At 45.4% G+C, this 12,645-nt stretch overlaps 1 protein-coding gene across 4 annotated transcripts in view; it reads right to left on the reverse strand.

The window, feature by feature from the left end:
• ATP8A1 (ATPase phospholipid transporting 8A1) overlaps nt 1-12,645 on the reverse strand; it is a 281,662-nt gene that overhangs the window by 32,715 nt on the left and 236,302 nt on the right. For all 4 annotated transcript variants that reach the window (XM_014590421.2, XM_014590424.2, XM_014590422.2 and 1 more), the window contains 3 exons: nt 7,451-7,512; nt 3,693-3,749; nt 1,674-1,781 (listed from right to left, as the gene is read on the reverse strand). In XM_014590421.2, coding sequence (XP_014445907.1) covers nt 1,674-1,781; nt 3,693-3,749; nt 7,451-7,512 — 227 coding nt within the window. The remainder of the gene's footprint in view (nt 1-1,673; nt 1,782-3,692; nt 3,750-7,450; nt 7,513-12,645) is intronic.

Here is a 12,645-nt window from a genome sequence, read left to right on the forward strand (position 1 = left end):
AGGGTGTGAGTGCCCAAAAATCCTGAGAGGAAAATGGAGGAAAAGGAATTGCAGTGTGGTCATCCTCCAGGTGGAGGGGATGATTTCTCACTTTCTCCTTTCTTACTGTCTCTGTCTCTATCTCTTTCTGGTGAGTGCATGTATCCTATGGCAAAAATCTAAAATAAATAATAAAATTAAAAAATATATGAACAAAGACTAGAACTGGCTATTTTTTTTTTTTTGAGAGGTTTTTGCTACAGGGTGCGTGTGCTCGTCAGAAAGACAGAGAGAAAGAAATCAGCCCCCCGGGGGGATGGCCACGCCACAATCCCTTCTCCTCCATTCTCCTCTCAGGATCTTGGGCACACATGCACACGCGCCCAACGTGAGTTTAAGCCACCAGGTCCAGGACTCGAACCATGGTCGACTACATGGGAGTCCAGCGACATAGCTATTACGCTAACTGCTGGTCCCTAAAACTGGCTATTTTAAGCAGGTATCATCAGTGTGAGTGAGTGTGAGTGTGTGTGTGTGTGTGTATACATATATTCTGACTTTATTTTTCAGAAGACAGGACTAAAACCAAGGTGAGGAGGAGATGCATTCACAGCTCTGTCTTCCTCAAAACGCACACTGCCATTTTTTTAGAGTGCACAGTGTATGTTTTAAAAGAAGCCTTTACTTTCACTGGAAGGAAGAACACGCTCCCCCAGACGTCTGGTTTCATTGTAATAGTATAAATGCCCTTCTCTCATAAATGTAACCACAACAATTTTTAAAAATGTATCTGCATTCTGCTAATTTATGCAAAGCAGGATGCTGTCAGATAAAATTTCATGAACATGATCAATAAACCAGGCTGTCAAAAATGAAAGGGACTCAGGCAAGACCCAGGGGCGACCACTGGAAAGGGCTCCCCACCCGCGGCAGGCTGACGCGCTGTAACGGAGCTCACGTTACCTGGATTTGCAAGGTACTGTGAGGTCACAGGAAATCCCCAAATGTTTTCCACATTTTCTTTTATACATTTTATGTCAAATTTCCTGCAATTGAAATCATCAACCCTCCTACTGCTGGAATCTCTTCTGAAGGAAAGGAGATCTTTGACACTCCCCCCCCATGAACACCTAATAACTCAATTCCTACCAGTGTAACAAGAAACCGAAAGACGGATTGAGCGTGGACTATGATAAGGCTGAAATGCCAGAGGTCCTAATTCTTTCAAAATGCAAACCAAACCAATGGCATTAAGACAACTCGAAAAGTGCATGTAACCCAGGGACACCAGGCTTTTCTTTAAAATAAGACGTAACAGAAGAAATGACAGACAGCCCACGATAGAGACTCACCACTTCCCCAAATGTCTCATCCACAACGCATCTGCAGATTTATAGCCTAATTTAAAAACAGCATCTTCTGTATATTCTTAAAATGACTCAAGCTCCTGACAACACTATTTTATCGTCCCAGTTATGTTTATGAAAGGATAAGTCAGACTGAAGGAAAATGTTCCAGCTTAAAATACTAGCAAGATTTATCACTCGCAACCGTGGAATTTAAAAATAGCTTTTACGCAGTCAAATACTACTGTAACATAAATCGATAAAAGGAACATCTCGCCAAATGGTGAAGGCTCATTACTAAATGCCAGCATTTAAGGTCTCAATCCAAAATGTTACTCCACACGTTACCTCTCCCGACATATCGGGGGCCATCGGAACGGCCGGCCACAGCGACGAGTAGATTCCAAAGAACACCACCCAGAGAGCGATGCTACCCCATATGGCGATGTGGCTGAACTGCGGAGCAGGAAAATTGGAGTCAGAAGACTTTTAAGCAGACTGAATACCCAACTAAACAAACCCCAATGCAATGGGCACCAAGTCCCTTGTTCTATCATGAAGCTATGACTGATGCGAATTTCTGCCTCTTTGTGTGTGTTTATTTTGTCTGTGTGTGTGTGTATGTGTGTGTGTGTGTGTGTGTGTGTGTGTGCATTTGCGTTGTGTGGCTTTACTCCTCAGGCAGGGTCTTCCTGTGTCACATCTCCTGCCTCGGCCTTCTGAGTGGCTGGGACCACGCGCGTGTGCACCTCGTTGGTGTTTTTACTGGGTCTTTCATGAAGTGCTCACCTCTTCCCCAGAGTGACACTGTGGTCCTAGGATTCAGAGCTCCTAGTTCCTTCTCTGTCTCCTTTGGGGATTCTCCTCTTACCTTTATCTGTTTTTACCCTCTGTCATCTTTATTTTTGCCTTCCAGGCTCGCGCTAAAAGATCTTAGATACTGAGAGCACAGTATCTGTAGGATGAGGGGTTCAACCCCCCAGGCCAGTCTCCCCCGAGCACCAGACCTCAGTGACTTCGCAGACTGGTCTCTCTAGCTAGCTGGGAATGCGCTGCAGAACTCATGGATCCAAAATGGAGCTTGTTTTATCCAGAACAGACATTTACACATGCCTTTTACTAATATGAATGGTTTTCACAAGCATTTTCCAGTAGGTTTTCTAAAGAATGCCTGTCTCTGACACCTCTAAGAAAAGATTCATAGTCAAATAAATTTACAGTCTTCCCACTTTAGGGATATTAGTAATATAGGAATAAATAAATAATATATATACATACATACATACATATATACATATATACATACATACATACATATATATGCACACACACTTACACACATACATGTAAATAAATAAAGTTGAATAGTTCCTTTTTGTTTGTTTTGAGAGGTTTTTGCTATAGGGCACGTGTGCTTGACAGAAAGACAGACAAAGACAGACAGACAAAAAGCAAGAAATCTCCCTCCGGGGGGATGGCCATGCCGCAATCCCTTCTCTCCCATTCTCTTCTCAGGATCTTGGGCACGCACGCACACATACACACCTGGTGAGAGTTTAACCCACCGGGTCCGGGACTCGAACCACGGTCGACTACGTGGGAGTTCAGGGACATAATCATCACGCCAACTGCTGGTCCCAATAAAATAATTCTTTAGAAAACAAAAACAGGGGCTGGCAGGTGGCGTGGTGGTGGAGGTGCTAGAATCCTATATGGCTGACCACAGTTCAAGTCCTGGACCTGATGGCTTGCTTTCTCACTCTCCTTTCTTGCTCTGTCTCTCTCTGCTGAAAATTAAATGGTGATAATAACTTTGAAAAAATTAAAAATAAATAATCTTAAAAAAACCCCAAAACCAAACCCAAAATGATTCATTTTTATATATATATAATATTTTTACATAGATATATAAATATACAAATTATATAAATTAATGTATGTAAATTATATAAATTAATGGATATAAATTATATATACACACATATATTAAATTATGTTAATTTGACCAGAGAGGGACAGAGCAAGAGCAAGAGAGAAAGTGAGAAAACAAGATACCAGGTCCAGGACTCGAACCGTGGTTGGCCATGTGGGAGTCCGGTGCCCTTACTCAACCCACCACCTGCTGGTTCCTAGAATAACATATTCAACACTCTGTGAAGTCTTGTAACACACATACTTAAAAGTTTAAGTCAGTGTTTCCAAACTAAATTCTGTAGCTCTCCCCACTCCATTTCCAACACCCCACAATGAACATCTGTGGACAAGGACAGAGGGACATTCCAACTTCAAATGAAAAGCAACCAAAACATGGTGGAGAATCCATGAGAAACCGTGACATTCCCTGGTTGTGGTCAGAGGTACACTTACCCATGTCCAGTATGACGTCTCCAGTCCAGCTTTCAAACACACGGTTATCACCACGAACTGAAACGGAAGGTGAAAGTGTTTTCGTTTCATAAACATGACAACTTATTACAAGACTGGGAGACTGAGAAGGAATGGGTATCTTTGAAATCAATCATAGGACTACAGATCATTAGCGTTTAGCTTTGTATGTCCACCAAGCAAACAGGTGACATGCTGGGGCTGCCATCAGGATGGGGATCAGCCAACTCTCTGGCCACAGCAGCGTCACCCTCCCCTGGCCCTTGGCGGCCTCTCCTCGCCTTCACAGCCTCCAAGCCCAGGAGCCTCCGGGACGAGTGTCCGTACTGTTTCGGAATGTCTATGGAGAGCGTGTATCAGCACTCAGTTAGGTTTTCAGGCTTACTTTATTTTAAATAATCGTTTATGCTAAAGGTCCAACTTTCTGAATTACAAAGATAAATTATAAAAGCAAAATAACTGGATGTCAGAAACCTAAACCTGGGCCAGCGGGTGGCGTGGTGGCCAAGGCAGCTGAACCCCGCATGGCCGATGGAGCAGGCTGAGTTCTGGACCTGGTGGACTGACAGACACATGGGGTGCATGGGCACGAGTACCCCAAATCCTGAGAGAACAGGATTGAGGGGAGGTTGTCCACCGGGGGGGATTCAATCTCTCTCTCTCTCTCTTTCTCCAGCAAGCACATGTGCCCTGTAGCAAAACTAAAAAAGAAACACAAACCCTTATTCTGGACTGTTCTTACTCAAAGCAGGACATACGTGTCTGTGACCCCTCCACGACGCACACATGTGATGCCACACAGCATTCTCTTGCGAGGACACATTCTAAGAACCCTGGGGGACGTCAGAAACAGTGATGACACTGTCCCCCCGCACACACTGTGTTTTTCTATACATACGCCCTAAAACGTTAAACTTATAGACGAGGCACAGGAAGACGGACAATCTCGATGACCAATTGGATCCGTCCTACCAATGCACTGCATGAGGGTTTTGCGAGCAAGGTCCCCCTCGCCCTCTCTCAGCATTCCTCCCTGCACTGCGTCACCTTCCACCTGTGCTGACCTGAGGTGGTGGCTGTGGTGGCCGCTGTCCTGCTAGTGGGTATGTGGCTACAACACAGCAGGGGTGCCCGGGTCGGCACAGGGCAGAGGAAGACTTCATTGCACCGCTCAGAGCAGCCCAGGATTCAACACGTAAGCACTGCTCGTGTCTGCCATCTTCCGTTGGGTATTTTCAGGCCACAGGTGACCGCGAGTAACTGAAACTCAGAGAGCAATACGGCGGACGGAGTGGGGAGGGACTGTGTCATCCTGGCACGAGGGATCCAGGGCTGGACGACGGCTCTGTGTACTTCACGTACTGCACGACGGTTGAACACACTTGCCCGGGGTCAGGTGCCACTGCCCCAGACTCCTTCAGTGTTTACCCGTTTTGGTTAAAGAACGAGCTAAGTTACATTTTTCACTCCTCTGCATCTTGGCTCCTTCATCTCTGACTGGGACCGAGAAGGCTTTCAGAGTAAACACTCGGAAGAATGCTTAGAACTGGAGCACTACCTATTACAATTTATTTATAACTAACAACAAGTTTTTTTTTTTTTTTTAAATTTCTTTTAAGAGGGATTTTTGCTATAGGGCACATGGACTCACTGGAGAGACAGAAAGCGAGAAATCACCCCCCTCCCCCACAAGGTGGCCACACTGCAATCCCTTCTCCTCCATTCTCCTCTTGGGATTCTGGGCACGCACGCACACGCACACGCACCCAGTGTGTTTTAAGCCACCAGGTCTGGGACTTGAACCACGGTCGATCACATGGGAGTCCAGCGACATAACCATTATACCATCTGCTGGTTCCTCTAACAGCAAGTTTTAAATATGGTCAGTCAAGGGACCTCTGGGCACCTGCAGGAGTCTGTGGGAATGGATGTGATTTTGCCCCACACCAGAGAGTCCTACCTGCAGGCACTTTCTGGTCTACACACAGCATGTGCTTAGACCCTGGCCCTGGGGTGGTAAAGTTAGAGTTAAGTGAGACAGTTAACCTTTCTCAGCAAGATACTGAATAGCAATTTAGGATTAATATCTGTAGAAATAAAACCCGTATAAAAATGTAAATATGAATTAACTTCAGCTATATAAAAAGTTCTGAAATAAGAGAGATAGTTTGACATCAAATGAAAGAAAAGTGCTCCCCCAAGACCTGGGTACTTTTTTTTTCTTTTAAGAGGTTTGTGCAATAGGGCACATGCGCTTGCCAGACAGACAGAGAGGGACAGAGAGAGACAGAAAGCGAGAAATCACCCCCCAGGGGGGATGGCCACGCCGCAATCCCTTCTTCTCCATTCTCCTCTCGGGATCTTGGGCACGCACGCACACGCGCCCAGCGTGAGTTTAAGCTACCGGGTCCGGGACGCGAACAGCAGTCGACTACGTGGGAGTCCAGCAACATAGCCGTTACGCTAACTGCTGGTCCCAAGACCTGGGTACTTTAAAGCGTCCCAAGGAGACATCCACGATACATGTGCTGATGTATTGCCACCCACTTGGTTCCCTATTTACTTATTTCTGGTTTTGCATTCATGTTGTATGAGAAGAAGTCACAGCACCCCGAAGGTGTCTCTGCTGTTCTTTACTACTTCACGGAGTTGATACCAATGGGAGGGAGACTTTCAAACTAATCCTTCTGTTACTGAACGCCATAACACGCAGTTGTGAAAATATTAGACTTGTTTTGCTGTCAGCTGAAGCACCCACACTGCCAGCCACTGGTGGCCACAACGGGGGTCTCCTGCCTACCTATGGCGAAGAGCTGGGCCAGGGCACAGGTTGGAGAATTCAGAGCCGAAGGTCCAGCAACCTTTATAATCAGACACCGGTTGTGTGACCTCAGGCATTAGTGTGCAAGTAGTGCTTTTTTTTTAAAAAAAAATTTTTTTTGGAGAGGTTTTTGCTATAGGGTACGTGCGCTCGCCAGACAGAAAGTGAGAAATCACCCCCCCGGGGGGTGGGGGATGGCCACGCTGCAATCCCTTCTCCTCCATTCTCCTCTCGGGATCTTGGGCATGCACGTACACGCGCCCGGCATGAGTTTTAAGGCACTGGGTCCGGGACTTCAACCACGGTCGACTACGTGGGAGTCCAGCAACATAGCCATTACGCTAATTGCTGGTCCCAGTAGTGCTTTTGACTTTTAAGAGAAAAATGGTTTGAAAATGTTTCTTGGCACTTTATTGTCAGTGAGGAGAGCTGGGACTCCTCTGTGCACCCCTCCAGTCTCAAGTACAGGATGACACACAGAGGGTCACATGGCTCAGGCTGGCTAAGTGTCCCCAATGCCTGGAGATACCTTCTCCATTTCAGCTGTATGACCCTCCAGAATAAATACTGGTGACATACCCAAATTTGATAATGTCTGCTCTAAACCCAGGAGAGTGAGAAAATATTAGCGGTGGTGGGAAAAGAAAGTTAAGGAGAAAGGAATAAAAACCAACCCAGAAGCATGAAAGGGAAAACGTAGAAATACCAATAAAGAGAAAATACTGAAAACGATCTTTAGAGTCAGTGGCCCTGGTGGTGTTTTAAAAATCGAACGTAAATAATCTGTTAACAGTGGAAACATCTTATTTCACTTTTAAAGGGGACTGTAAACCCAGGAACACACATGTCTGAGCCTGGGAGTGGGAGAAGCAGTGGAGAACTCGGAGTGCGTGCGGACGTGGCCCGGGGTCGTACTCACAGTGTACACGAGGTTTCCCAGCAGCAGGTAATCGGAGGTCTTCCCATTTCCAAATACCGTACCTGGACAAGAAGAAGAGAGGCTTGTAGAACAGGAAATGAGGGACCAGCAGTTAGCGTAATGGCTATGACTCCCACGTAGTCGACCGCGGTTCGCGTCCCGGACCCGGTGGCTTAAACTCACGCCGGGCGCGTGTACGTGCGTGCCCAAGATCCTGAGAGGAGAATGAAGGAGAAGGGATTGCGGCATGGCCATCCCTTCTGGGGGGTGATTTCTCGCTTTCTGTCTCTCTGTCTCTTTCTGTCTGTCTGGCGAGGGCACGTGCTCTATAGCAAAAATCTCTCCAAAAAAAAAAAACAGGAAATGAGGTCCTTTGGGAATCCCCTCACAGATAAATTGATTTAAAAGTTTTGAACGAGAGAGGGACACACATTGGATTCGGAAATGGGGTTATGTTAAAAAAAAAATAAAAAAAGAAACACTAAGAAGTAATCCAAAGGTGCTTTTATTTATGTGGTTTATATTATCAATAATTACCAAATAGGAAATTAAAAGAGAAAATTTAGAAACATGGGCCAGCCAACTGGCACAGTGGTTAAGGCAGCTGGATTCCACGTGGCTGAACATGCGTTTTTCAAAGGCACTGGGTGTGTGAAGGCGTGTGCCCCAAATCCCGAGGGGACAATGGAACAGAAGAGACTGTGACATGGCCATCCCCCGGGAGGTGTTTTCTTACTTCCCCCTTCTCTCTCCAGTGAGCAAAAGCTCCCTATTGCAAAAGACAATAGAAAAAGGAAGAAAAATTAAAAAATACGAGAGGACTTCATGGAACTCGGTATCTTTGTTGAAAAGCTGGAGTGACACTTCTGTGGTTGAAGTGACAGCTTCGAGGTTAAAACGAAGCTCTGCAGCTAAAGTACCGAAGTTTGGAGCAAGATGGGTCGAACACACAGAGAATCCAGGTCAATCACACAGTCTCATGCTTACGGGTCTCTGGGATCCTTGGCACTAAAATATTACTCACAATCTCCCAAAGCTTTTGTTTATGTGGTCGATACCTACCAATAATTATCAATTAGAAATTAAAACAGAAAAATTTAAAATATGAGGGGATTGGTCCAACAGATGGTTAAGGTGGCTAGATCCCACATGGCTAACTGTCCGGTCTACATTCTGTTTGTTTGTTTGTTTGTTTTTGAGAGGTTTTTGCTATAGGACACGTATGCTTGCCATAAAGAGAGAGAGAGACAGAGACAGAAAGCGAGAAATCACCCCCTGGGGGGCTGGCCATGCCTCAATCCCTTCTCCTCCATTCTCTTCTCGGGGTCTTGGGCATGCACACATATGCGCCTAAGCTACCGGGTCTGGGACTCGAACCACAGTTGACTACATGGGAGTCCAGCGACATAGCCATTACACCAACTGCTTCTCCCGCTGGTCTGCATTCTGGACCAGTGGTTTGAGAAAGATGCTGGGCACATGTACACGCCCGAAACCACCAAAAGAGAAGGGAGGAGAAGAGATGGCAGTGTGGCCATCCCCCAGAAGGATGCTTTCTCACTTTCCCTCTCTCATGTCTCTGTCTCTAATCAACACACACGCCCTACAGCAAAAAGTGAAACAAATAAATAAAAAAGAGGGGGCTTCAAAACATTTATGGAAAAATGGATTTAAAGTATACGTTTGTTTCTGGTACAAAGATTTCTGGAAATCCATGTAGTCTTTTTGCCATGCATATTTTTCATGAACTTTTAGAATACTCTTTATATATACTGTTTTGTCTAAAAATAACAATAATAAACCCAATTCGTGGTAATATAAATAACAGATTTTTAAAAATGAAAAAGAGTGACTCTCCAGAACAAAACAAAAGGATTAGAAAATGGGCATTGTTTTACATTTTCACTGTCTCTAGATGCCTGGCTTAATGGGAGGCAGCTGGATTCTCATATGTTCTGTTGGAAGTAAACGCAGCTTCGCAGAGACAAGGAGGTAGAAAGCGGAGGGGTATTTTAACAATCCTTTCTGATGATTGTGTATATTCTTTGATACTACATCAAAACTCAACAAGGAGGGAACCAGCAGTTAGCGTGATGGCTATGTCACTGGACTCCCATGTAGTCGACCGCGGTTTGAGTCCCGGACCCGGTGGCTTAAACTCACGCCGGGTGCGTGTGCGTGCGTGCCCAAGATCCCAAGAGGAGAATGGAGGAGAAGGGATTGTGGTGTGACCATCCCCCCCGGGGGGTGATTTCTCGCTTTCTGTCTCTATGTCTCTCTCTGTCTGGCGAGCGCATGCGCCCTATAGCAAAAAAATCTCTCCAAAACCAAAAAACAAACAAACAAAAAACTCAACAAGGACTCCTTAAAGAGGTAGAGGTAGCTTCTTCAAGGTGAGCTTCCAGTGTGGAATCTGAATGTCATCAACAAACTTTGGTGGTCAGTTACATCAAACTCCACGGGTCCCTCTCTGAATGCTGTTTGACCCAGGCATACTCTGCAACCCCGTGGAAGAAACAGGTTCGGTGTCCTCACCACCTGCAAAGTGCCCTGCTCCCAAACCACCACTGCAGTTTAGCTCGCGACAGAAGGGCTTTGTGTGCACATTGCATCTGTCACGGAGTATCAGTAAGATATTAAACGTCCCCAGGCTTAATAAAAGCATTCGTTTTATGGCTTCTCTAAGGACATTCTTGAGGGAAATGGGAAGCGTGGCGACAAAACACGTGGTGGCCCCTAGGATGGCGGTGCCACTGTTCATTCTAACGTGCTGGCTGGGTTACCCACCAGAGCTTGTAAACTGGCAGTGAAAAGTGCAAATAATACTTATAATATTATAGAACATTGGAAACTCTGAAATTTGGAGTTCATGGACCTCAGAGAGGTCTAGGGTATTTCTAGGGGTTCAAAGGCCACTCTTTGAGAACCAAGAGGAAGAGAATATATGAATATTTGGGTCTGTATTGGCTCATTGGGAAAGTCATGATGCATTTTGCATAGAAGAACATAGGGAAAGGGGCCAGCAGTTGCTGTAGTGGTTAAGGGCACTAGACTCCCATATGGCCAACCGTGGTTCGAGTCCTGGACCTGGTGGCTTGCTTTCTCACTTTCTCTCTCTCTCTCTTACTCTGTCTCTCTCTGGGTGAATTAAAATAAATAAATAAAGTTAAATAAAATAAATTCTTTAAGAAAAAGAAAAACACAGGGAAATACTCATGACGTTCCCGACAACCTAACATTAGGTAGTAGGTTGCCCTCTCTTCTACACCCCATCCTTTCAAACTCTGAAAAATGAAAGAATCCCCCAACACAAAAACTCCTTTTATTTAAAAAATGGAAAATAAGGCAAGACAACAACTACAAAATCTGAACATCAACTTGGTATGCTAGAGTCACACCTCCCTTGAAAAAAGCAAGGAGTGTTCTCTAGTCAGGCTGGGTTTGGTTGAGGGAGGCAGAAGCCCCCACCATCTGCCATGGCTAAAGCTGGACCGTGTGTGCAGACTTTCCAGAAAGTGCCATGGCCGGTGGAGAATCTGTTCTCTGGAGATGAAATTACGTGGGGATTCCCTCCAGACCCTGTCATTGCTAAGAAGCTTTGGATGCTGTTCTCTCTTGTTTTTTTTTTTTTAGAAGTTTTTGCTATAGGGCGCATGTGCTTGCCAGAAAGACAGAGAGAGACAGAAAGTGAGAAATCACCCCCCAGGGGGGATGGCCACACCGCAATCCCTTCTCCTCCATTCTCCTCTCGGGATCTTGGGCATGCACACACACGTGCCCAGTGTGAGTTTAAGCCACCAGGTCTGGGACTCGAACCATGGTCAACCACATGGGAGTCCAGCAACATAGCCATTATGCCAACTGACTGCTGGTCCCATTGGATGCTATTGGTTTGAAGCTACTTTTTGTATTAAATTTCTTTTGTTTCCAATGTAGACTGACAAATGGCAGCTTAATAGATGACATGCTTTGTTTTTTATACTTACACCTAATGAATTTGCATTTTGAAAATAAACTTTACCTAGCAACCTGATCTGAAGTCGGGGTGCCCTGCAGTATACCCCTGGCTTCAACATTCCATTGCTCCAAAACGGGGAGGTAACCTGAATGTTCATCAGCTGATCAAAGGACAAACTTTAGTTTACGGTGTATACGTACATACAGCGGAGTAGTATTCAGCCATGAAAAAACGAGGTGATGAGTCATGCTCAACAAGGATAAACCAAAGTCACATATTATATAATTCCAATTGTTATCAAATGTCTAAAATAGGCAAATCCACAGGGACAGAAAAATTGGTGACTGCCAGAGGCTGGGGGGAGCATGGGAGAAAGGGGGAGCGGTGACTAACAGGTGTAAGGTTTCTGTATGATGCAATGTAAAAACGCCCTCATATTAGATAGTGGTGACATTTGCCTAATTCTGTTAATATCCTAAAACCCATTGCATTGCACACTTTAAAGGGAGACATTTTTTTTTTTGGAAAGGTTTTTGCTATAGGGCGTGTGTGCTCGCCAGACAGAGAGAGACAGAGACAGAAAGAGAGAAGTCACCCCCCAGGGGGGATGGCCACGCTGCAATCCCTTCTCCTCCATTCTCCTCTTGGGATCTTGGGCATGCACGCACATACCCACGGCGTGAGTTTTAAGCCACCGGGTCCGGGACTCGAACCGTGGTTGACTACATGAATGTCTAGTGACATAGCCATTATGCTAACTGCTGGTCCCTAAAGGGAGACTTTTATGGCATATGAATTATATTTCCAAAGCAAGCAAACAAACTCAATGTGGTTCTCCTGGCCCCCGAGGTAAGTATACAATACTTTAATCAGATTTTTCTTGTCACTGTCATTCCCATGGCCTAGAAATGGAGAAGTATGGGCTGTCATAATTTACTGAGCAATGAATAAAGAAAGGAGCTGAGACTCTTCACTAATACGTGTGACCACTGTCTTCCCCGTCAGGCTCCTTCACTCATGCCACATGCCTTAGTTCCTTCGTCCACAACTGACTGAGTACCTCGGACCAGCTAGGCACCATTCTACGCACCAGGAACCCAACGGAAGTAACGAATTCCCTACCCTTGAAGCTTCGACTCTAGCAGAACAGAAAGACGATACAACAGAAATAAATGCATCCTTTCACTAGGCAAGGATTAGGAGAAGGCGCAAGAGGACACAGGGACAGAGGGAAAGA

The sequence above is a fragment of the Tupaia chinensis genome, unplaced genomic scaffold (assembly GCF_000334495.1).
Source record: "Tupaia chinensis unplaced genomic scaffold, TupChi_1.0 Scaffold000442_1, whole genome shotgun sequence".
Taxonomy (NCBI): domain Eukaryota; kingdom Metazoa; phylum Chordata; class Mammalia; order Scandentia; family Tupaiidae; genus Tupaia; species Tupaia belangeri.